At 34.3% G+C, this 25,952-nt stretch overlaps 1 protein-coding gene across 3 annotated transcripts in view; it reads left to right on the forward strand.

Moving 5' to 3' along the window:
* SPINK5 (serine peptidase inhibitor Kazal type 5) overlaps positions 1-25,952 on the forward strand; it is a 73,964-nt gene that overhangs the window by 16,735 nt on the left and 31,277 nt on the right. For all 3 annotated transcript variants that reach the window (XM_001103450.5, XM_015141197.3, XM_078004487.1), the window contains exons 5-16: positions 5,536-5,663; positions 7,643-7,706; positions 8,594-8,721; positions 10,269-10,332; positions 13,497-13,624; positions 14,957-15,044; positions 17,033-17,160; positions 18,411-18,492; positions 19,700-19,827; positions 20,596-20,677; positions 21,022-21,149; positions 24,179-24,227. In XM_001103450.5, the coding sequence (XP_001103450.2) occupies positions 5,536-5,663; positions 7,643-7,706; positions 8,594-8,721; positions 10,269-10,332; positions 13,497-13,624; positions 14,957-15,044; positions 17,033-17,160; positions 18,411-18,492; positions 19,700-19,827; positions 20,596-20,677; positions 21,022-21,149; positions 24,179-24,227 (1,197 nt within the window). The remainder of the gene's footprint in view (positions 1-5,535; positions 5,664-7,642; positions 7,707-8,593; positions 8,722-10,268; positions 10,333-13,496; positions 13,625-14,956; positions 15,045-17,032; positions 17,161-18,410; positions 18,493-19,699; positions 19,828-20,595; positions 20,678-21,021; positions 21,150-24,178; positions 24,228-25,952) is intronic.

A 25,952-nucleotide genomic window follows, 5' to 3' on the forward strand; every position in this document is an offset into this window, starting at 1 on the left:
AGTTAATTTTAAAAAACAGAATTTTACCTCATACCATACACAAAAATTAAATTTTATTTTAGTACTAAATGTAAAAGCTAAATATATAAAACTTCTCAAGTAAAATATCGGAGGAAAAAAGTCATGAACTTGGGTTAGGTAGAATGACTTCAGATATAAAATCAGAAGCACAATCCATGAATACAAAATTAATAAAATGAAATTGTAAAAATTGCAAATTTGTGTGCTTCAAATGACAACAAGAAGTCAATGAAAAAGCAAGTCATAGACAGGGAGAAAAAATAGTCACAACTTATAAAGTAGGTAAGGACTTAAATTGACAAATTATAAAAACCTCTTACAACCTTATAAGGAGACAACTCAATTAAGTATAGATATTACACCAAAGATAATAAGCACATAACAAGTTGTCCAACATCATTTTTAGGAAAATGCTAATTAAAACCACAATGGGGTATCACTACACATACCCACTAGAATGACTATAATCACAAAGACAGAAAATACAAAATGTTAAGGGTGTGGAGAAACTGGAACACATATAGATAGAACGGGGTAATATACAAGGTTACAGCCACATTGGAACACAGTTTGAGAACTTCTTAAAGATTTAAACAGATTGGCCATGTGATCCAGAAAATTCAGTCCTAGGTATTCAGTGAAGTGAAAATACATGTCCATAGAAAGTCAGGCATGTGAATATTTATAGCAACATTTTTAAAAATAGTTCTAGACTGAAAACAATCCAAATGTCCACTGCTGGATGGATAAACAAAATGAGTATATTTATACATTGAAATATTATTCAACAATAACAAGGGATGTGCTGCTGACAATTTTGCAATACGGATGAACTTCAAAAACACTATGCAAAGTGAAAGAAGCTAGAATTAAACAATTACATATTTATAATTCCATTTATATGAAATGTCCAAAAAGGGCAAATTTACAGAGTCAGAAAAAAGTTTAATGATTGCTTGAAGCTGGAGCTGGGAGCTGGGACATACTGTACAGAAGCACAGGGGAATCTCGTGGGGTGATGAAAATATTTTAAGACCAGGTTCTGATGATGGTTGTACAACTCTATTCATTTACTAAAAATCATTGAATCACTTTCAGTCACTTTAAATGGGTGACTTTTATAGTATGTAAGTAATACCTCAATAAAGCGGTTTAGAATTTTATTTTTCAGTTTATATAATTGTAACTGCTTTGGAATGATTTGTACATTACTATTATTTAATACAAGTTGTCCTAGACCTTCAGAAAAATAGACTGTAAATCTATTGGGACTGAGTTATTTTGGGGTGGGAATATCTCAGACCAATATATCAATTGGATTAATGTTCATTGACCTGTTGTAACAAAGGTAGTTATCTTATACTTTTTTTGTAGTCATATATCCAATTTGGTTTTCAAATGTATTAGCATACTGATACTTATAAAATGCTTTAATCATATTAATGTCTCAACATTTATTTGGTTATTTTTAACTATCATTCCATATATTTTTACTTTTCATATTGCTTTTCTCTTTGGTCAGTCCTACTAGAAATCTTTTGTAACAGGTTTTTTGATAATATTCTCTGTTGTTTCTGTTTTCTATGGTGTTCATTCTTATTTCTTTATGTTCGTTGCTGTTTATTTTACAATGGGATTGAGGAATACTTTAAATTTAATTTTTAAAAAATTTCTGACAAATATATTTAAAGATATTAATCATTATATATCTCAGGATTTATGCTTTAAGTATTTCTATTTATCATTATTTTCCAAACACTTCTTAATTTCTCTACCCCAATGTTATTTAGTAATAGATTATCTAATTTTCAAATATGTGGAACTTTTAAATATTTTATATTAGCTTTTAATTTTATTAAATTTTGGTAAGATAACATAAATAATGTAGTATTTATTATATTTCTTAATACTTTGTGACCTAACAAATATTCTGCTTTTATGAATGTTTTATACATTCTAAAAAAAATGTTTATTTTCTGTTTCTTGGCTGTAGTTGTTCATAAAAATCTAATGGCTTAAGATTCTTTTTATTTTACTTAATATGTAAATTTCTGAGAAGTGTTTGCTTAAATCTCTAACTTCAGTTATTGATTTTTTAAATTCTATTACATTCTATTTGTGTTGTTTGACATATTTAAAGTCTATATTATTAGGTGAATATATGCTCATGATTGTTATACTTTCTTGTTCTTGTTCTTGTCTTTTCTGACTTCATATGCTGTCCTTTTTCTCACTTATGACACATTTTTGGACTAAATTCTAATTTTTAAGTGTTAATTTGCTGCATATGTTCTCTTCTTATTCATTTTTGTCTTGTATATTTTTATTATCGTATTGTTTTGATACTTGCATGCCTTTTAGTTTTAATTTTTCTCAATACATGGGTTGATTCTTTTTTAAACATCCAGTTACCAATTGTCTCTTAATTTTTAGGTATAGCCCATTTGTATTTACTGTTATTTCTGTTATAGTAAGACTCGGTTCTTTCCTTTTAAAAATATTTTCAGTTACTATACTTAGTAATTTCTTGTTTCTAGCTTTTTTTGGGTAGTGATTTACTTTCGTTTTTATCCTGACTATCCCTAAACAAACAGCCATTGTTTGATTATTTATTCTATTGCTAATATCTGTGTCTGTTGTCAATATCTTTGTCTTCTCTCCAAATGTATGTTAATCTGCTCTCCATATATTTTCTGTAAACACAATTTTGTTATTAACTTGATTTTAGTTTAAAATTCTTATTGCTTTTCTCTCTTTTATTCTTGTTGTTGTTAATTATAGAAATAGTTCCTTTCTTCAGATATTTCTTTCTATATTTATTTCCTTCCTTTGGAGACTTCTAATTCTATTTTAGATGTTCTTTAGCTTTTCCTTTTTTAGAAAAATAGTTTCTTATTTCCATTGCCTTCTAGGAGAATTCCTTGATCTGATCATGTGGTTTACAGGTTCATTATTTATTTGTACCTATCCCATCTTTATTCTTCATATTGCTAGATTTATTATCATTTGAATATTTTCCATATTCAAAATTTCCACTTTGTTCTTCCTTTATAACTTGTTTCTTGTTATTGTTTTACATTTGTTTATGCAGATATCTTCTCTTATCTCTCCACAGCGTAGTTAGACTTGATAAAATATTTTTCTGCCCATTCCAATGTTTCTACTTCAATTGATACTTGTTGTTTAGTATATTCTGTTTTTTACTTGTCAGATATACAGATATTTTTATTGTAATATTCCATAATGGCTGGATTTATTTTTTTCTGCTAAATTCAGTTAGGTCTTGTTCAATGTCAAGCTTCAGTATGTAGCCCTTCCGGTGAGTATAAGGATAGAAAAAGAGACAAGACCCAGAGCTGGAGGTTCTGAATCTATTCTTTTCCACTCTAGTTTACTGTCACTTCACCAGGTCAGGAATCCATGGTAAGCTCTCAGGCAATGTCAACATTAGGAAGAGGTGTTTTCTGTAGGTTGTGATCCACCACCTAGGGGTTTGGAGGGAAAGGAGGTGTAGTCATAAATCCTTGCACCTGTTTTCATCATCTCCCAGCTGGCCTTTTGACTTGCTCTGTCATTCCCCTGTCTACACCTGTGACCTAGTTAGTATGTTGCTGTTGATTTTCTGGTTAAGGGGGATAGCAGTGATTGTTTTGAGTTAATTACTTTGATCTATAATTTCCCTATGCTTCTGTAGTTTCTTCAGGAATGATTTTTGAGAGAAAACCAATAGCCATCCTGTTTTTTCTTTATGCTTCAGTCAGATTTCCCTTCTTTCTGTCAATTCCTTAAAAAGGACAGTCTAGTTTCCACCACAAATCCTTTTCAATTGCCATTCTCTATGCCTAGAATGTTCTTCCCTCAAATTTTTAATGGTTGACACAGCCTCAATAATCTCATCTCACCTCAAATGTCACCTTTGTAGAAAGACGTTTTTTTGCTGCTATATCTAAAATAGTCCTCATTCTGATCACTATCGTATTTTTCTGTTTATTTTTGGAAGTACTTACTGTAATCTATAGTTGTTGTACATATCTGTCTCTTTCTATCAGAATGTAAGTTCCTTAGAATATGTATTCCATTTTTTTCCTCTCTCTCTCTCTTTTATTTTATTCTTTTCTGTGGCAGCTTCACAGTCCAGAAGAGTGCTAAAGTGTAGCTAATGTGTAATAAATTTTGTGGGAAAATGAACAAATAAATGAATGAAACAACATATATGGCCACTGCTTATCTTATGTTCAATCTATTTTTAACTTCTTTCTAAACATATGAATAGTGGAGTATGTTCTTTAGCTTTTCTTTTCTATTTTCAGTTCTTGTCCTTCTAGATAAAAGCTTCTCAACCTGATCTTCTGTATCCTACTTTTATTCTTTATATTGTGTGACATACTGATTCGTCATAGGTCTACATTCTAAGTGTTTCATATTTTTCATTAAAATGTCTTTATTTTGACAATGATGACATGAAATTGTATTTTGCAATGTGATATTCTAAAGAAAAATTATGCAGTTTTATTATTTGGTTTTAGATAAAAGTTAAATTCAAGTTAACTCTGTATCTTTTTTAGCTAGGTCATTTCACAATAACAAGTTGCCAAATAGTATTTCATAAGAATTCACTTGATCCTTACTGCAAATCTGGAATGTAGGTAGGGTATGAATTTCCATTTTCCTGATGAGGAAAGTGAGGTGCAAAGAGGTGAAGTGAGTGGGTGGCAGGTCTGAGGCTTGAACACTAGTCTTCAGTTACTACTCTGTGCATTTGTTTTTCTTTACCATCAAGTTTGTTCCTAAGTATATGTCAACGTTATTAGAATAGAGATTTGGGCTTTCTCCTGCCATACCTAAAAGATGCTTCGTTTTCTTGGCTTGTCAGTAGAGAAAACATTGAAAACAGCAACAACAACAACAATAAATGGTTCTGTGCCAGGCACTTTTCCAAGTGCTATACATGAATTAACATATTTAAATCCCTATATAGTCCTGAGAGGTTGACGAAATTATAACCATTTTGCAAATGAGGACACTAAAGCATAGAGGTGTTAAATAACTTGTCCAAGTCCGACAGCTTAAGCGGCAGACTTAGAAATATGAAACAAACAATCCTGCTCTTAATTACTATCCTAATCTATAATTATAGAAACTTTACTGTATACTTTACTAAGAGCTTTCATATCCTTAATCTACTGGACCTCACTACTACTCTGTGAAGAAGGCAGGCAGGATTGGACAGACAAACAGTATGCCCAGTTTCAGAGCGGTGACTTGGCCTACTTTGCCCAGACAGCAAGTGGCTGAAGTGATACTGAAATTCTTTCTTTCGAAATCTAATTTTCTCTCTGTTCTTGGATCACGCTTTATTGCCCATAAATTTATTAGCTCACTATAGCCTTCATGATATGTTTTTTCTTCTCCAGCAATTTACATTATTGTGGGCTTAAAATGTTAATCTATTTATACATCTAAGAACTCTTTTGTCTCTTATATTTTGATGTTCCTTGATCATGTCTTTTGCAGCTGAATTGTGATGATTTTAAAAAAGGAGAAAGAGATGGGGATTTTATCTGTCCCGATTTTTATGAAGCTGTTTGTGGCACAGATGGGAAAACATATGGCAACAGATGTGAACTGTGTGCTGAGAATGCGTGAGTATTCTCTGAAGTAGGCTTTCTCCCTAAAACATGTTCTCTCTATAATTACATGACACAGTTTTTCCTACAGTCTTTAAGATAACGATTCATTGCGTGGGAGTTAGCCATTCCTAAATTATTAGTACCACTTCTTTTACTACTCTGAAGGCAAATAAAGGTGTATAGCGTAACACTTTATATTTATGTATGATTTATCAGATGGTTATCACTTTATGAAGTAGACAGGATAGGGAGATTATACATTATGTGTTCATAATCTATAAAATGTTACAGTTTTTATATTTAAAATATAAAATATAGATTTAATAAAACATTATAGAGTTAATATTATAATAAAATATAGATTTACTATTTTATAATCTATAAGATATAGATTATATGATTATAATATATAACAGAATATAGAATATATTTATGTAGATACACATACATATATATGTATATATATACATACACACATCTATCTTCTATCTATCCATCGTCTATCATCTATTTGTTTATCTGTGACTATACCCTTTTTCACAGAGAATTATTTCATCATCAAATTATGTTTATTAAGTGCTTAATAGTATGTAATATTAGAGTAGATAATTGGGACTTTCAGTATTAAATTGCTTCCCATTTCTAAACATTTACCAAATAGCTAAGGCATCTTACTGTCCTATATCTTGTCCGTGTTTTGTTCTTTCTCCACCCTAAATGCTAGGTTTGGTTATCAACTGTCTTCACTAACAAGGTGGCATACCTGCTTTGCAAGTTCTGGCTTGTGACCTCAATCTTGAATTGTCTGGTCTTAAGGCTTTGCAAATATAAAAACCAATGTTTATGTAGGCTAATGAGGGATATTATAATTATTCGCTTTCTGAGATCCTGTAAGCTTTAGCTCTCCTTGCAATAAATATTTTCAGCAAAGTAAAACTGCATTAAAACACTCTCATCCTTTGCATGATGGTATTTTCAGAAATTCACTTTAAAATTATGTCCTCAACTCTCACCAAGGGTCAACATAGAGAAACAGAAAACAAACATAGATATATGAAGAACATACAGATTTTTATCAGATATATATTGTGTAGCACAAGTATGAGCATGCTATATATTTAATTCTTACCACGTCTTTATGTGGGGAATCACGTTATGAGTCTTTAAATCTCTGGGCCAGGTGTAAGTTTCTCTCTCTTAATTTCTGGTATATTTCTTTGTACTATGCAATGAGAATCATACTTCTCCTTGTGTTGTTTTCCTCGCAGCTCTGGCTGCTAGGAGGCTGTATAATAAAATTGAAAATTTGATTTTTATAGTGCTCTCTCAGCTGATATCCTTTGAAATACCCTTTTTTAATTGTTTTTAAATATTTAGTTTTTTCTTTATGTTGCTTTTACTAAATTTTTATTGTTTAACAGATATTATCATTGTCATCTGCTTTAACTTTTGACAGATTAGAAAATATCTCTTACGTTTGCGGTTCTGTGTTTTCAGATATACTTTAAAGGTCTACTAGACTGAATAAAGTTAATTATCAAGACTTCATGTACTTTCTATGGAAAATAAAATACTAGTCTTCATAACCCAAATAAAGAGTAGTATAATGGGATGTTAGATAATGAAAATTTGACTTTGTTTATTAAAAACAACAAAGTTCCTTGGGGACTGAGGAGTATCTACTATGCAGTTACAAGCTTTACTTCTCCCCATCTTCTGATGTGGATCCCTCCTCTAAATAAAGGTTAAAAAAGATTTCTGTAAATGATGCTTACAAGTCTGAATCTTTACCATCTCTTCCATGTTAACTACATTTCTTTGACTTTACGTTATAAACAGTGGTTTTTATTAGAAAAAGTAATGAAATAATACTATGTGGCAGCTGTTTTCAAGAGCAAAGGATAATGACAATGCAATGTAGAGCGGTTAGGTTTGAATGGTGGGAAGTTCTGTGATATTAAACTGCTGTGTCTACTAACTTTTGATTCTAGGAAAACCGGGTCCCAAATTGGTGTAAAGAGTGAAGGGGAATGTAAGAGCAGTAATCCAGAGCAGGTGAGGTCAAATGTCAGTGTGATGGGAAATACTGGGAGGCTAACTTCAAATAGGAAGTAAGTGCTCTCCTCTTCCTTCTTAGGTGGGAGGCTTGGAAGGAAGTAATTCTTGCTTTATGTGAAATGGAATATCCGGTACTGCCCACTAATATGAAAAAGCTAATTATAGTCTCTGAAACTGGATCAGATTACTTTGGTGGTTAGATCTTTCAATCTATTTCTGCTTTCTATTAAAGAGAAGAAGAAGAAATAAAAGGGAAACTACATATGCAGTACACTTCAGTCACTTAGCCTGAGTTAAAACCCTAGCAGTGTCACTTGCTGTTCGGAGAACTTGGACAAATTACTTAACCTAAAATGAGATTTGAACTAAAGAGATTTTTTTCTATGATACAATTTTGTGAGCCTGTGATGGTAGGGGAAGGGGAAGGAAGAAAGGATCTCATACATGTCACACTTGTCTTTTTCCAGGTGAATGATTTTCCTAATTTTCAAGGTCTGATGCCCTTTTTATAAGCTTCCAGAGCACCTGAGGTTACTTCCACCAAGTCATTTAGCATCATGCTATTTTAAATGTCTCTTTTTATCATCTAGGAGATTGGGAGCAAGTTAATGGCAAGGACTGTGCTCTGTCTGAGTTCTAGCACACAGTGGGTTAGCTGTTTACTAAATAAATGAATAAACAAGTAAAAAAGTTTTTAATTTAACCACATGAATTATAGAGTACTTACTGAGCTACATCTACACATGAGCTACATCTACACAGCTGGTACTGCTCTAAGTGGCCCACAGCAATGTTAGCGGGACTGAGTTCTATAATAGTTCTGAAAACAGTGTTATCAGCATTACAATCTTGGTAACTTTCCAGTTCTTTTCCCTGTTCTTCAGGATGTATGCAGTGCTTTTCGGCCCTTTGTTAAAGATGGAAGACTTGGATGCACAAGGGAAAATGATCCTGTTCTTGGTCCTGATGGGAAGACACATGGCAATAAATGTGCGATGTGTGCTGAGCTGTTGTAAGTAGCATCTTCCCCTGGTGGACTTGATGATGATGCTCTTCGTTGCTGCCCTGAGAATCACTCTGCTGGGAGATAAAATCGTTTTCATGAAGCATGCAATTCTTTGTCTTTACAATGTAAAATAGCCTTTCTCACAGAATGGCTTCTTTTCTTTTTCTTCATATCATTGATTGAAGTTTCTTAAAAGGAGAGAATAAGGTGGCATGTTAGTTATTAAATTCAAGACTCTTACTTCTTTTAAATTACAGTAATTTGAAAATGCGTAGTGTTTTATAAGGCACAATATTTTAAAATTTAGAAAGCACTTTCTTATGGAATGATCTAGGTCAGTCGTTTGACATCCATTGCTTCATTTGGGCATATGTAGAGACCCTTCCTCAGTAATGTGAGGCTAATTAAAATAATAATAGCAATAATGCCATGTGTCTGAATCTATTTATTAGTTTAAAAGGTGGAACACAGATCATTACGAAAGGAAGGACTATTGGGTTAATCTTTATCTGAGTGCCTGGCAGTGCTTGGACATTGAAGAGGCAGATGTGGATAAGATCTAATTAGTCTTTAATATTCTGGCTGTTAAACAATGTTTAGATTATCTAATTCATGTGCCAGCAAGCCTTCAATTGCCATATTTACATCACTAGAACTTTAAAATCAGGACAGAGATTTAACTGATTAGTAAACGTCACACCTGCCTTTGAAAATTACAGTTAGTCCTTGTAGAATTCAAGGACATGTCCATTCAGGTTTACAAAACGGTGATGATAACTGGTTTCCAGACAGGAAATCAGCCTGATTTCCACTTTCTTACCTAGGAGACATGTTCTCTCAGTGTTCAAATCTGTCCTAATTCTGTGTTTTGTTTTGTTTTTTTTCTTTTTATGCATTATGTGAAAAGGGGAATTTGACCTCTCTAACTCCTGGTTTCTTCCTCTGGGGAACTGAGATAGCCACACCTATCTCCAGGATGAGATGCTAATCAAATGATAGATGTGAAAGGGGCTTAAAGCTCGATTCAAATGTAGCTTTCATTAACAACTTAATATTTTTACATGAAAGCAAACAAATACTTTACAAGGTATACAACATTATACTTAAGGGTGTGGATGGCAATGCCTGAAATGCTCAGTTTGGTTTCACCCTTGTCACAACATTATTTTAAAGCTCTTGGTTCTGCCTGTTAAAGGGAATTTTCCTGACAATCTTCTGTTTGTCAATCAAGGTGTCACACCCATTCAGTTTTACAGAACAAAGCTTCTAATTGACTGTCAGTGAATCAGTTTCACACCCTTTCTTATTATAGGCAAAAAAGCTAATTTACAGAAAGCAAGTTTCCCAGATCCACTATTGCTGTCTTTCTGCCTTTTCTTATCTTTGGCAATTTCTCTGGCTCAGGCATTGAAGACAGGGAAATGCTTGTCTCTTGTAAGTGGATCATTTTCAGCAAGTCGTAGCAGAGGATATGAAAGTGTTTAGCACAGGACTGAGGATACTGAAAATATGATTGAGTCATAAACTGACCAACTGTTTACTTTTCTTAACAGTTTAAAAGAAACTGAAAATGCCAAGCGACAGGGTGAAACTAGAATTCGACGAAATGCTGAAAAGGTAAAATGACTCCCCAACACGATTTGGTTCTTGTGGCCATAAATATTAACAAATTTATGCCTAAACCTTTAAGTAATGAAATAAAGTCGTTGTCTTTTAGTATTATATATTTTTCTTAATATCAAAATTCCCCAAATTGACTGTTCCTAGAATATTAATCATTAGATTCAGATTGAAAACAGCATTTCCTACCTAAGGCCCAAAATGTGCAATTTCCACCCATGTTTCTCCAGGCTTCCAGCCCCCAAAAGAAGGTATAAGATAGAAAGTTTATACAAACCAAACTCTGCTTAATTTCTAGCAGCCTTCTTTTTGGTTTAGTGTAAACCCATTTTACTCTGAATAAATTGTTTAAAAGTGGCAATATAATATAAATTAAACAGGAATAATTTTAAAATTGTGACAGTCTTTTAAACACTATATCCACTGGTGCATTTTATGTGTAATTAAATTGACACAAGTTGAAGTTATTAACTTTTCCATTGTGATTATTCTGTTCAGAAAAACCTGCACTTACAAAGGTCTTGGTTCTGCTAAAAAAAAAAAAAAAAAAAAAAAAAAAAAAAAAAGAAGACAAATTTTTAGATTGTGTTTTAAACAATATCCTTAAAATTATTTTTTTGAAATTACTTCATAATTTAATTATTCAATCTAGTATAAAATGTTTTGAATAAGCACTTTAGGTAATATAGCCTGGATTTCTTAAATCACCTACTTTCAATGAGAGGGATAGCAGTTTCTTTGCTAAATGGCTAACCTCTTGTTGAGAAGTCAGAACACTTGAGTTTTAACCTTGGTTTTGTCATGCTGTGGGTGTGGGAGACTAAATAAATAATCATCCTGGGCCTTAATTTCCTTGTCAGCAAAATAAAGAGGTTGGATAAATGACCTGAATTTTACCTTCCTGTTGGACTGTGATTCTACATCCTGCACACTTTTGTGCTAATACAAGTGCACTCCTTTTTGAAGATCGTAGGGCTTATGTTTTCCTAAAGGAAGAAACAAGACCACCTTTTGGTAGTCAAGAACTAGCCCTTCAGTTCGTAATGCTTATTTAATGAAGCAAAGCTCTCACCCTAAGTAGGGTGTTAAAGGTTTACATTTAGGAAAACTAAGTATTCAGAACCATCTACAGTTTATGCAACACTTGCCAAGGATTGAAAAGGAGTTCTTTTGTGGTGGTTGTTAAATTTCAGTCTAAAACTTTGGGTCATCCAGTGATAGTTAACATTTTATTGCTTCATAAACACAGAGAGTTATTTTCCTTTGTTTTTCATCAGGTCTCTCTGTGCTTCCCTCTTCCTCTCTGTGGCTAGGGTCATTGTTTTGTGGGGTCACTGGGCACGATGGTGTGAATAGGACTGCTTTATTGTGATGGCTCAATATGTTCCCTATAATTAACTTGTCACTAGGTTGCATACACAGTGTTTCTTCAGAATCTCCTTGGATGAGTCACAACTTATAAACTGAAATTATCATTGTTTCTTTTATGAGAATCATTGAGCATTAATTTTGTATACCATGCTGACTATCAGGTGACTGTCTTCTGCGTCTCTATTTCTAGATTGTTACAACCATGACGCTTGGAGCACATCCATTGCTCCTCCAAAAATAAATACCTTCTTAATAGGAAGCAGTTAGGATTCTCTGTTAAAGCATCCCAATGGAAGTTGAATTATTTTTTTTAAAAAACCAAAGAATGCTAGATCTAGAAAAGATCCTACAGAGCATCTGTTCCAAAAACCTCATTGTAGAAGTAGTAACATTGTGTTTCCAAAGAAGGGACTTGACTGTGGTCTCCCAGTTGGGTGAGAGGCACAGTGGCCCAGGTCGTTTGACTCCTAGCCATGCTCTTTATGCCCATGTTTTCTTGCCTGAAATGGAATGATGAAGGTCACACAGTTGAAAAGAAAGTTATAGACCAGGACTTTTTGTAGGTCATATTGTAGTACTATATCCCACCACAAAATGTTTAATGACATAGAGATCCCCAAGCCTAGAGTAGCTTAGAGTATCATTTTTTTTTTTTTTTTGTAAAGTTTAGCCCTCATCACATAGTAGAGCTTTCAAAACACAGAAAGTAGCCTGAAAGTAGTGAACCAAAGCATCAGGAAATCTGAAAACAAATCTTTCTTGGATTTTTTTTTGGGGGGGTGGGAGAGTCACTCCTTTTTTAGCTCTTCTAAATCAGTATCAGTCTTGATGATCTATCCATCTAAGGTGAGGGTGAAAGGAAATTAGATGTACTGTCTCTCTACAATGTCAGAAATGATCATGGATAAAGAAGGCAGAATACACAAAAATTATCCACAGATCCATAGAGAAAATCAACTAAAGTAAGTGTAACACTGTTGGATAGCATCTTGTTTCTTTATACTTACAAACTAGGTTGAATTATTCTTGACTTGATCCATATTAAGTCACTTTTAGACACCTCATCTTCTCACAATTGTTTTTGTGTGTGTGTGTGTGTGTGTGTGTGTGTGTGTGATTTGGCTGCTGCGTTTTGTTGTGTTTGTGCTGGAACCTCATGAAAGAGATCCCCGGATGCCTACTGATTTGAAAGTTAAAAAGAAATACCCAGTTTTAATCCAAGAAAACTCTTGATCAGCTTTATTTTTTCCAAGGCTCTTTTTTACCTTATAATAAACACACCACATAATGCATACAAGTGCCAAGTAGTTGACAATATAATTACTATTTCTTAGTAGTTCTCATTAATATGTTGTATGTATATGCCAACTTCTAGATTTGATGTTTTGTGGTAATAAATCTATTATAAAGTCTCTAGGTTAAAAAGTAGAAAAATGGTAAATAAAATTACGTGTTGACTTCATGTGGTGGTTCACGCCTATAATTTCAACACTTTGGGAGGCCAAGGCAGGAAGATTACTTGAGCCAAGGAATTCAAGACCAGCCTGGGCAACATGATGAGATCCAGTCTCTACTAAAAAAGAAAAAAAATTAGCTGGGTGTAGTGGTGCATGTCTGTAGTCCCATTAATTAGGAAGCTGAGGTGGGAAGATCTCTGAGCCTAGAGGTTGGAGGCTTCAGTGAGCTATGATCATTCCCCTGCACTCCACCAACACAGCAAAATCCTGTCTCAAAAAATAAAATATCCTGAAATGAAATGAAGTAAAATAAATATAATTGTCTTTTCAAAGGATTTTTGCAAGGAATATGAAAAACAAGTGAGAAATGGAAGACTTTTTTGTACACGGGAAAGTGATCCAGTCCGTGGCCCTGATGGCAGGATGCATGGCAACAAATGCGCCCTGTGTGCTGAAATTTTGTAAGTATAGAAGCAGTTTTTTCAGAGTGACTCAAAAGGTCGAAGTGTAGATTGATTGGATTGATGAGTAAAAATAACTTTGAAAGGAAGCTTTGTTGTTGAGAACCATTTGAGCTGATTTATGTCCTCCACAAATCATAATGCCACCTAGTGAGTAGGTGCTACTGATGTTTGTCTATTTCTGAGGACAAATGGATTCCATTTTCCTGTTGAAATATTGACTTACAACATACTTCTTAACATTCGCCTGTGACCTTTGTGAATTTCTTTGTGAACTAATTCTAGTGTAGAATAGAGGTAAAAGCAGGTACCAAGACTTTGTTTTTCTTAAGTAATTATCCCATAGTAATAGTGTTGATGGAACACTCTTAGATACTTCAGGTTTATAGATTAATTGGATTACTCTTATCTTTTTATCTGGGACATATGACCTTGAGAGAAGGGCAGATCTCACAACATACAAATTATCGCATTTATGAAGATATCTTAGATGACATCTCATGACACTTCCGGCTTCTCGAGCTCTACGAGCCCTTTCCTGTGTCCTGTCCTATGCCAGTTCCTCCCAGTCTTGGCCAGCTGATGTCCCCTCCTCTTGTAGATTACATTTCAGATTATCTTTCCTTGGATAAGAACTCCCAAAGTCCCTCCCTAATTGAAACTAAATTCTCATAATCCTTAGTAATTGTCTTTTATAACCACCATCACAGTTGGCAATTATGCAATTATTTCTCCAAGTATTTGTTGACTTTCAGTCTCGTCTACCAGCCTCAAGAACTACAAGAGGGCAGGGTATGTGTTTGTATTATATACTCCTGCATGCCCAGGGGCCAGCCAACGCATGCTCAAAAAACCATAATTACTCAGTAAATGATGAGTGAATGAATGAATGAAGATGTGAATGAGGATCCCCCACTCTCAAAAAGCTTAAATTCTGTAGCAGAAATAAACCATGGACATGTGCATATATTTATATATTGCAAAATAGAATAAAAACCATTGCATAAGAGAAGACTATTCAGATACAAAAACACAGCAATACACGTAGAACTCATTTGTATTTGGGAACTGGAACGTCTTCTTCAAAAAGGTAGAATTTAAGCTGAAGAGTTTTAAATTTCTTTTAAGAAAGGGAGATGAGAAAAAAGATCATTTAGTGGAAGGAAATGGTATAAAGGTGAAATTAAAGGGTCTTTTTGGGGATTTGAGGTGTTTTTAAAGTGTTTGTACTAAAACTCAGGACAACTTAGATATTTTTCCATCTGTACCTAATGACTGTTTTGTAACATGAAGATCGGAAGACTCTCTACTCATATATTTTATTTTTTCCAGCAAGCGGCGTTTTTCAGAGGAAAACAGTAAAACAGATAAAAATTCGGGAAAAGCTGAAGGAAAAACTGAAGTTAAAAGAGAAATTTTGGTGAGAATCAGTTTGATCAATCTAGTTACAACTTGTGTGTGTGGGGGGGGGGTGTGTGTGTGTGTGTGTGTGCGGGGTATGTGTGAGTGAGAGTGCATATTATGTAGTATGCATTTTCAATATTGTTTAATATTTTCCACACTACTAGTAGGTTTACTGGACACTAATTTATAGTTATTGTTTTATGAAACTTATATTTAAAAATTACGGCATTATAATTTCTAGCTGTGCATGGAGGAAATTAATCAAGTCATATTAATAATATAGTTTTGCACTCGTAAATGAAGGTGATATATCAAAACATTGAATTCAAAGTGTGACATGTATTCTTCAATGTGTGGTAGCTATTGTGAAGGTATTTATTTCAAAAACAATATCAATTTTGAATTTTAATGTGCTTCCTTTTAAATTATACTGTGCTCTGCTTTCTAAGCATCTTTTAACTAGTCACCTGTCTGTTTTTCTACTGCTACCCTCTTAGCTCAGACACTTAATAGTTTTCTTTTGCATTGATGTATTGGCATCGTGCCTGGTCTGTACACTGTCGGTCTCCATCTTTCTCAATCTTCAAGATTTAATTCATCCTCCATGTAGTGTTCATATTTCATAGAATATGAAAACAAAAAACTATGGTTCCACTTGTCAGTGATACTATAAAATTCCAATGTTTGAAGATATTCTAGAGTATATTCAGACCATTTCACTTCCTATAGAAACCCTAACTTATTTCTTACAGACAGTTTTCCAGACTTCTATGATGTGCAGTCAACAGATCTCCTAAGTAAGCCACTCCATCAGGCCACCTTCTTCCTGTGTAACTCCTTCCTTCCTTTCTCTTTCTTTCTTTCTTGCTTGCTTGCTTGCTTGCTTGCTTGCTTGCTTGCTTGCTTGCTTTGACATTTTATTTCTTTTTTTTTCTCTGTCACCAGGCTGTAGTGTAGTGGTGGGATCATGGCTCACTGCAGCCTTGACCTCCCACTCTCAAGCTATGTTCACATCTCAACTTTCCAAAGGGCCAAGATTACAGGCATGAGTCACTACACCTAGCCTAAGCCTCATTTTGAACTGCTTTCTTCCCCTTGGTCCTAGGTTATCAAGTCCTTTTAATTTTAATACTCAAATATCTGTCAACTACTATTTTATCATTTTTTCCAATTTTTCTCCTTCCTTTCCTTTCTTCCTTTTCTTTCTCCTTTATATTTTTCTCCTAATCTATCTCTCTATTCTCTTTTCCTCCCTCTTTCTCTTTCTCTCTTTTTTTATAATATAATTAATGTCTCTAACTTCATTCCCTGGTCAATCAAATCCTCCACACATCTGGTTGATAATCTTTGTAAAACAAAGATTTGAATTTGCCATTTTCTTCTATAAACATTTATAATTTTCCCATTGCCTAAAAGTAATATCCAAATTCCTTTCCAAGTTTAGTGGTCTTCGATTTTCAAGGTCTCCTTTTGACCATTTCCCAAATATTCTTCTCTTTATCCAACTAATTATTTAGCCACTGTTAGTTACCTAAAAATAACATGTTCTTTCATGCCTCTGTGTGTTTATCCATTTAAATCCTCTTGGATGGCCTTTTTACCACATTATGTTCCCGAATATATTCTCAAGATAGAACTTAGACACAAGTTCTCTGAACTTCCATGAATTATTTTTTCATTGTACTTGTACACTCTTAATTCATACTAGTGTTATATTTCTTAGCTTTTTATATTATACTTACTTATCCTTTCCATTTGACTAATAAAGAACATAAATATAAATAAATCTTATTTCTATTTATATATTCCTAACTTAAACATTTGTTGAAGATGTAAATGGATATTACAAGGAAAGAAATATCACAGTTTTTGGATGGTCCTAAATATTAAAAGTTTTATTTTTCATCCTTAATTTCTCTTTTTCAATTTCTTTGTAAAATATCATTTAACATTCACACATAGAAAACAGAACTATATCTAAACTTTTTCATATTCATTATTCAGAAACTCTGCAGTGAATATCAAAATCAGGCGAAGAATGGAATACTTTTCTGTACCAGAGAAAATGACCCTATTCGTGGTCCAGATGGGAAAATGCATGGCAACTTGTGTTCCATGTGTCAAGTCTACTTGTGAGTATAGATTTTTTAGAATGTCAAAGAAAGAAGGGATCTTGCAAGTAATTTAATAGAAACAGCTTGCTTCGTAGATGGGGAAACCGTGGCTCAAGACAGGGAAGTGAGTTGAATATGTTACATGGAAAAGATCAGTAATAGAGCTGGGAGTAAGTACCTAGAGTTGTTGGTTGTAAGAAGCCTTGTTCCTCTGGCACTCCCTCTTTTAGCACTGGCATGTCCTGACAAACATGAACTTGTGCAAATATTAGTTGCTCCCTCGCTCCTGAAACTTCACGTTAGCTAGCCTGTTTTAGCAATTTATAGGTATCTCATCTTCCATGGGAGTTAAGAGTCCAAAGGTCGTGCTTAATGTAGAAATGGAATAAAGTCAAATTTCCCATGAAACAACACAAAACTCCTATAAAATTACAATGGGTATTATTTTATATAATGTAATGTTTCTCAAAAAGTTAGAATGGACAGTTTTCTTTCAAAATTTAAGAAACCTCTTACTTTTTTTTGGTTGAGCTCAAATTAAGTATTTAACTTACATTTAGAATCTATGGCTTTTTTTGTTTTGATTGACAACTACATATGGTTGTAATATCACCAGTTAACTGCACATACTGTGCAATTCCATTGTACAAAGCAAATTTAGGCTTATTTGTTTTATCAGTATATGGAAATTATTGTGTGTGTGTGTTTTTTTTTCACATCTTGTCCTTTAGATGAAACAGCTATGAGTAAGCAAAATATTTAAGCTTAAAGCAAAGCTAGGGTACACATGGTGTGGTAGATAGACCATGGTCTTGAGGGAGGAGACCTTGCTTGTAGTCATATCCTGAGATGTAGCCAAGGCCCCCTCTACCTCTCATCTTCTCTAATTAACAAGGGGATGAGTAGATGTGCTTTGTTAAGGCGACTTTCAGCCTTCAGGTTATGTCACCATGATTTTAGTTTCAGTGCCTCTGTTATGAACATTAATGATGCTCCCTTTCTTACTATAGGCAACAAAGCTAATTTACAGAAAGCAAGTTTCCCAGATCCGCTGTTGTCTTTCTTTCAACATTAAAAAGACACTTTGAAGAAATAATAGCACCATACTATCCTGGAGGATATTTTGTTGCTTCTCATTGATACATAGTGATAAAGGGACAAAATTGCTCCAGTCTAAGGAGGGAGAACAGTTAACAGTGCAAGGCTGTGGAGAAATCATGGCATGTGTTTGTTCCTAATGGATCTGCTTCTTTTTCCCTCTTATTCAGCCAAGCAGAAAATGAAGAAAAGAAAAAGGCTGAAGCACAAGCTAGAAATAAAAGAGAATCTGGAAAAGCAACCTCATATGCAGTGAGTGGAATCCATCCGAAAAATCCTACTTGGTGCTATAATTTGAACAAATTTTAAGAGCCTAAAGGGTGAGATTTTGCCCTGCAGAAATCCCCAGAATGTCCTAACTCTTCAATCTGGGGATGGCATTGAGATAATTTATATGGGAAGATTGATCTATTCTTGCCGATTCAAAACTAACTCTGCAAAAAAACAAAACAAAACAAAACAAAACAAAAAAACAAAAAACAACCGCACACACAACAACAAAAAAACAGTTGTTTAAAAGCTGAAGAACTGAGTTGTACTTCTAGTTTTATCACTTACAGAGTGTTAGCTTTTGCCAACTACTTTCCAGAGAAATTCTACATGTATGCTTTCTACATAAGAGTTTCTGATATTTCATGTCTAATTTGATATGAAAATACCTTGATTGCCCCCCCAAAGCATGATTTTTATCCCTGAAATATTACAATATTAGTTTCCAAAGCCTTAGCTCAGTTATCATCCCCAATAGTTTTGATGATAAAAGTCCCTTAACTTTCCCTCTGGATTCTATCCTTTCCCTTGTCCAACCAATCTCCCTAACATAGTTTGAGTAACTTTCAAAATGTAAATAAGATCATAATACTGCTCTGCTTAAAACCCACAAGCAGCTCATACAGGATATGCTTTAATCCCATCATCTCTCCTCTTATTTGTACCCTTATCTCCATTCAGAAAATCATGCTCTGCTATGTGCCATGGCTTTTCCTACCTGTGTTTTACAGCTAATTTTATTTTCATAAACCTGTGTGCATATTTCCCAATTCATTTTTTTCGCTCAGTCAAATCCTATTTACACTTCCACAGTCTCACCTAAGTTGTTCTTGCTCCCTGACATCTTCCCTGGTTTCCACAGTCAGATTTCATGGTTCCAGCCTATGAGTTCTCAGATTTCTTGTACCCTGTATGTTTGTACTTATTTTATTCTGTTTAGATTATAGTGGAATTTGCTTACATATTGCATATATTACATTGAGACATTGTACTATGCTTTATTTTTTCCTATCTCTTAGCATATGATGTTTTTCTTGTTGTTGAATTGGATTTTACATCTCAGAAAAACACAGTTAAAATCCTCTGCTCAAGGAGCTGTAGCATTAGTTTCTGCCAATGCAGATGTTTGAACCTTCTGCTTTAAGTAGAAATGAAATATATGGCCACCTTACTTCTTCTGTCTTGGCAGGAGCTTTGCAGCGAATATCGAAAGCTTGTGAGGAATGGAAAACTTGCTTGCACCAGAGAGAATGATCCTATCCAGGGCCCAGATGGGAAAGTGCATGGCAACACCTGCTCCATGTGTGAAGTCTTCTTGTGAGTAGCCCTGCAGCTGGAAACATGAGGAATGATTTTGTTCTTTCTATTTCATTTCCATGTTCAATCATGGGAGGGCCACTTCAACATAAGAATGAAAGAAATAAAGAATATTTAGAGAAACTGTCTGGAGACATGTATTTGAAAATCCATGTCCTTTGAAGATTGTTAAGACTTCACACTTATGCAAGGAGACAGTCACAATCTTGAAATATTCAAGTAGTTTTGGTTTTTAAGTGTGGAAACAGGACAAGTTCTAACTTATCTCCATGAATAAAAGTGAGGCCAATGGACCAATGGATAAAAGCCCTGGAAGACAGGTTCCAAATGGACTCCAGGAAGAACTTCCTAACACTCTGAGGATTTCAAAGATGGATGATTTACCATGCAATTCCAAGGATGATATAAGTACAGGCTTTACAGGCAGATTAAAGCAAAGGCTTGAGAGTCATTAGAGATACAGTAATGAGCGCTGGAAATTTAGAAAGCCATCTCTGGACTAGGGTTTAAATCCCAAGTCTGTACCTATTATTTCTACATCTTCAGGCGAGTTATGCATTCTGTCAGTCAGTTTATTTGTATGCTGGGGCTAAAATAGTAGTTTTATAATGCGATTGTGAGGATTTCACAGTGCAAGCACGGGGTTAGGCACATCACATTGAAACAATTTAATCATAGTTAAGTGTAAAATTAAATTACATTTGAGATCACTTCTAATATGGAGATTTGATGATTTTTACTCATCTCTTCTTAACCATCCTTTTTTAGCCAAGCAGAAGAAAAAGAAAAGAAAAAGAAGGAAGGCGAATCAAGAAACAAAAGAGAATCTAAGAGTACAGCTTCCTTTGAGGTGAGTGTATCTCCTCCAACAACTCAGAGGGATATGACCCTGAGGATCCACAGATCATGTTCACGGAACACATACATTCCTTAAAACTGCATGAAACAATTGTACAGTTTGTGTTTTCATGTGTATTTACATGTGTGCAGTTATACATATGCATATGTGACTATTTCTTGGTTGATGGGTTCATTGTTTTTATCACTTAAAAAATCCATGCTTTCAAAGTTAATCATTCTAAAATAAGCCAATTGCTAATCCTCATTTAAGAAAAACAGTACAAGCTTTAGCTATTTTTGCAATCTGATTCAACCCATGTTCAACACCTTCAACTTCCCTCCTTAATTTCACAGGAGTTGTGTAGTGAATACCGCAAATCCAGGAACAACGGACCACTTTTTTGCACCAGAGAGAATGACCCCATCCAGGGCCCAGATGGGAAAATGCATGGCAACACCTGCTCCATGTGTGAGGTCTTCTTGTGAGTAGAGCAGTAGCCCCATAGCATCTGAGGATTGAGCAGTGGGAATTTCCATGGGAAGTTTTCAAACCATTGTGAATAATACATGTTCTTCTTCAGTGTAGCTTTCAGTTTTGGGTGTCATATTTAAATGGACTAAAAACAAACAACAGCAGCAATAAAACAAGTGGAGGCTTTCTATTATGATATAAAGAGATGCACAATAAGCCAGACACAGAAAAACGTATAATGTGTGACCTCTCTTATATGTGGGATCTAAATAAAGCTGACTAATAGTAGAGAGTAGGATGGTGCTTACCAGAGAATGAGGGTAGATAAGGGTGAGGGTTGGGAATGAGGAAATGTTAATCAAAGGGTGCAAAGTTTTAGTTAAGCAGGAGGAATAAGTTTATAGGATGTATTGGACAGCATGGTGACTACAGTTAATAATAATGTATCGCATATTTCAAAAATATTAAAAATGTAAATTATAAATGCCCTTACACCTTCCCAAAAAAGATAAGTATCAAGAGACAACTATGTAAATTGGTTGATTCAATCATCACAATGTATGCATATACCAAAACATTACACTGAATTCAATTAATATGTGCAATTATTATTTGTCAAGGAAGAACACAAGTTAAAAAAGTGAAGTGCAGAATAATTTCTTCTATGGCATTTAAAAAGTAACCTAGAATCATTCACCCAGAGAAGAGAATACTTCATGATAACTATACTAATTGCTTTTAGTCTTTTGAAAACATTCTCAGATGAAATAGGAAATACATGTGATTACATGTAAAATATTACAATGCATGGAAAATTTATGAGATTTTTTGTTCACTATCTTTCTTCCTACTTATTCTATGTAATTTTAAGGAATATAATTAAAATAGAAAAGAGCTATGGGAAGAAAGATTTGGGCTCATGATGAAGATTGACTTTGTAATAAAGCAGAGAAAGACAAGAATGGAGATTTTATTATGTAGGAGTTGAGAGTCTATTTATAGGGTGCCTAAAATAGGTCTTTAGAATGAATGTCATGGTATGGCCGGCCCTTCAAAAGTGTGACTAGGCTTTTCTTAAACTCTTGATTTTTTACTAAAAATAACCCCATTTTATTTCCCATGTGCCAAGAATCTTAGAAAGGACTTAATTTATTTAGTCTTCCCATATAGAAAGTAGTATAATCCAGTATATTTTCCCATAGCATTTGAGGCTTGGAGCACTAAAAATCTATTAGAAGGAAAATTAAGATGACCATATAATGTCACAGCAAATGTTGAATGCATATAATTATATGACACTTGCTAAGAGCTTTGCTACCTAATCTCACTTAGTCTTCACAACAACCACATGAAATAGATGAAACCAGATAAAAAGCAAAAACAAAAACAAAACTAAGGCCCAGAACAGTTGAGAATGATGGAAAAGTCAGGATAGGATATGGGACTTATAGATGAAGAAAAAGTTAATGTATTTCTTGATGTGGGATATAATCACTTAGCAAGGCCTTTCGACCTGTTTTTTGTTCTCCCTTACATTAATCTTTCAGTAGCAGGAAACTAATTCTGCCACTTAGTGGTTATCTTTGCTGCCTCCTCTGACAATTTTCCATTGAAGAAAGAAAATGCTGTTTAAATGTTTTAGTCAACTTAGACTTGTGATAAAGGTTAGATCAGTTTTCATATAAAGATGTATGAATAATCCCATAATTTTGGATCTATTTTAGTCAGTTTATTTCATAAATATATAAATTCTTTATTGAAAAGAAATAACCTTTATCACCTCATGTTTTATAGATATGTTAACAAAGGTGACTGATTTTTTTGAGAATTATTCTGTTTTTCACACTTTCATACCATGTGAAAAAAATCTTTTCAATTTTCAAAAAGTTTTAGTTTGATCTATGTGCAAGTCTTTTGTTGATTGGGACACATTAAAACATTTTCACAAATTAGGTAATTTTTTTCTACATTTTGAACTATTTGTGTTATCTATCTAATTATGTTGTAGATCCAATCCACGAAGCTCAATTTGCAACACTGTTAGTTATCCAAAATGTAACAGCTATCACTTTCAGTTCATTTCCATCATATGCCTAGCTTTGGAAGGAAAGTTTCCTTTCAATAATGACAATAATGATGATGTCAAACCCTTATAACAATTGTACCAATTATTTTATTATGTACCAGGTATTGTTCTAATTGCATTACATGTAGCAACTCATTTAATGTTCATAACATTCCAATAAGAAAGGTACTTTTATTACCTCTTCTATTTCTCCTTCACACACACTTAAAGATGAGGAAAGCACAGAGAAGTTAAGGTACTTCTTGTTTTCCTTATAGAATTTGGCTCCAGGGTCTTTCTTCTTAACCACCACACTATACTGCCTCTCAGAAGATAAAATATTACCTCTCTATAAAGAGTAATCACACATGCAAAAGAATCAGCAAATAAGAAAGAACTATTGCAGTACATATACTGGGAAGTTAAACAGGTTTACTCCCTAATTCAGGGGCTTTCTCTTGCACACCATTCTCTTGAGGTAGAGTGAACCATAATTGTTTATTGTCTAATAAAATTATAAATTACTATGGGTGGATATTTGTCATTGTTTGAGAATAGTCAAAACAATAAATGATCTAGCTATGAAAGTTAAGGATCTATTCTACTATATAAAGATCCATTTCTGGCCGGGCACAGTGGCTCACACCTGTAATCCCAGCACTTTGGGAGGCTGAAGCAGGCAGATCATGAGGTCAGGTGTTGGAGACCAGCCTGACCCACATGGTGAAACCCCATCTCTACTAAAAATACAAAAAAATTAGCCGGGCATGGGGGCACGTGCCTGTAATCCCAGCTACTCAGGAGGCTGAGGCAGGAGAATGGCTTGAACCCGGGAGGTGGAGGTTGCAGTGAGCCGAGATCGCGCCACTGCACTCCAGCCTGGGTGACGGAGTTAGACTCCATCTCAGAAAAGAAAAAAAAAAAAACAGCAAAGATCCATTTCTTCTCTCTTTTTTCTTTTCGGTTTCTTACAGTCAACAAGAAGAAAGAGCAAAAGCAAAGGCTAAAAGAGAAGCTGCAAAGGTAATAATCTCAGGAATGCTGATGCTGTGTCCTGACATTTTTCATTTCTTTGCAATTCTTTACTTATCTCATTAGAATAAATGTTTTCTGCTTAATTTTCATGCCTGAAACAAATGAAGAACATTTTTAACCTGAACAGAAAGGGTCTTGCTTAGAAGTGTCCAGGGTACCAATTTTATTTCATAATTATTCAAATTTTGAGATTTATTTCATAAAAAGTGGAGTGTTAAGTTTTTGTAAGGAATTTTCCCCATATTTGGCTTTTATTAGATTTCTCTTGTTAGAGTATTAACTTATGCCATTTACTAATTTCAATTTACATTATTCATATCTCTGTTATTTGAAATAGAGAGTATAAGATCTCAATCATTCTAATTTACAAAACGAAAGCACATATATTATCATATTTGAGCTTTGTCACCACCCAGCTATGGAGCAAGTAGTAGTTTTCTTGCACCCAATTAAGTTCATTAAGTAGGGCCTCTGACTTTCCAGTTATTTTTAGTCCACTCTCCATGCTTTTATAATTTTATGCATAGCAGAGCCAAATTTATCTGTGTGGAAATGTTGAATTATTCTCATGTAATAGCTACATACAAGATTTATCTTTCTTTATTTTCTTTCTTTCCTTCTTTCTTTCTTTCTTTCTTTCTTTCTTTCTTTCTTTCTTTCTTTCTTTCTGTCTGTCTGTCTGTCTGTCTTTTGTTGAGATGGAGTCTCGCTGTGTTGCTCAGGCTAGAGTGCAGTGGTGCAGATCTAGGCTCACTGCAACCTCCACCTCCCGGGTTCAAGTGATTCTCCTGCCTCAGCCTCTCTAGTAGCTGGGGTTACAGTCGCGTACCACAACGCCCAGCTAATTTTTTTTGTATTTTTAGTAGAAACGGGGTTTCACCATGTTGACCAGGCTAGTGTGAAACTCCTGACTTTAAGTGATTCACTCACCTTGGCCTCCCAAAGTGTTGGGATTACAGGTGTGAGCCACCGCACCCAGCCTGTTTATTCTATTTCTTAACAATAGCCACAACAGTACACACCTCATCATTACTTGGGGAAAAGTTGACACAGTTTAAAATTTACCTTCTTACTGACTCATTTTTTTTTTAAATAAGTCTTTCTGCTAGGTGAAACTATCTTTTCATTGATCATTTAGAATTGAAAATTTGTTTTTATCCATTATGTTTGATCAGCTGCTAAATCCTCTTAGATATTTCCAGTGATATTAACATATTCCCCCTTCTCTCCACTCCTATTTTTACCCCCTTGCTTCAAATCCACATCTCCCATTCCTAGTTTTAAATTTTTTTAAATCAATTTACTTCCAGAAATATGTCAGTTTCTCTAGGGATCAAACTTATTCTGTTCTCTATTTATAAAGATATGTCTTTTTAAATTTATTTATTTATTTTTGAATCAGGTCTTACTTTGTTGCCCAGGCTGTAGTGCAGTGGTGCAATCAAAGCTCACTACAACTTCAAACTCCTGGGCTCAAGTGATCCTCCCACCTAAGCCGCATGAGTAGCTGGGACTACAGGCATGCACCACCATGCCTGGCAATTTATTTTATTTTATTTTTATTTTGAATTTTTCTGTAGACAGAGTTTTGCTGTTATGTCCAGGCTTGTCTTGAACTCTTGGGCTCAAGCACTCCTGTGGTGACCTCCTAAAGTGTTGGAATTACAGGTGTGAGCCACCATACCTGGACAAAATATATATGTACTTCTTAGG

This window comes from Macaca mulatta, chromosome 6 (assembly GCF_049350105.2).
Source record: "Macaca mulatta isolate MMU2019108-1 chromosome 6, T2T-MMU8v2.0, whole genome shotgun sequence".
Lineage (NCBI taxonomy): Eukaryota > Metazoa > Chordata > Mammalia > Primates > Cercopithecidae > Macaca > Macaca mulatta.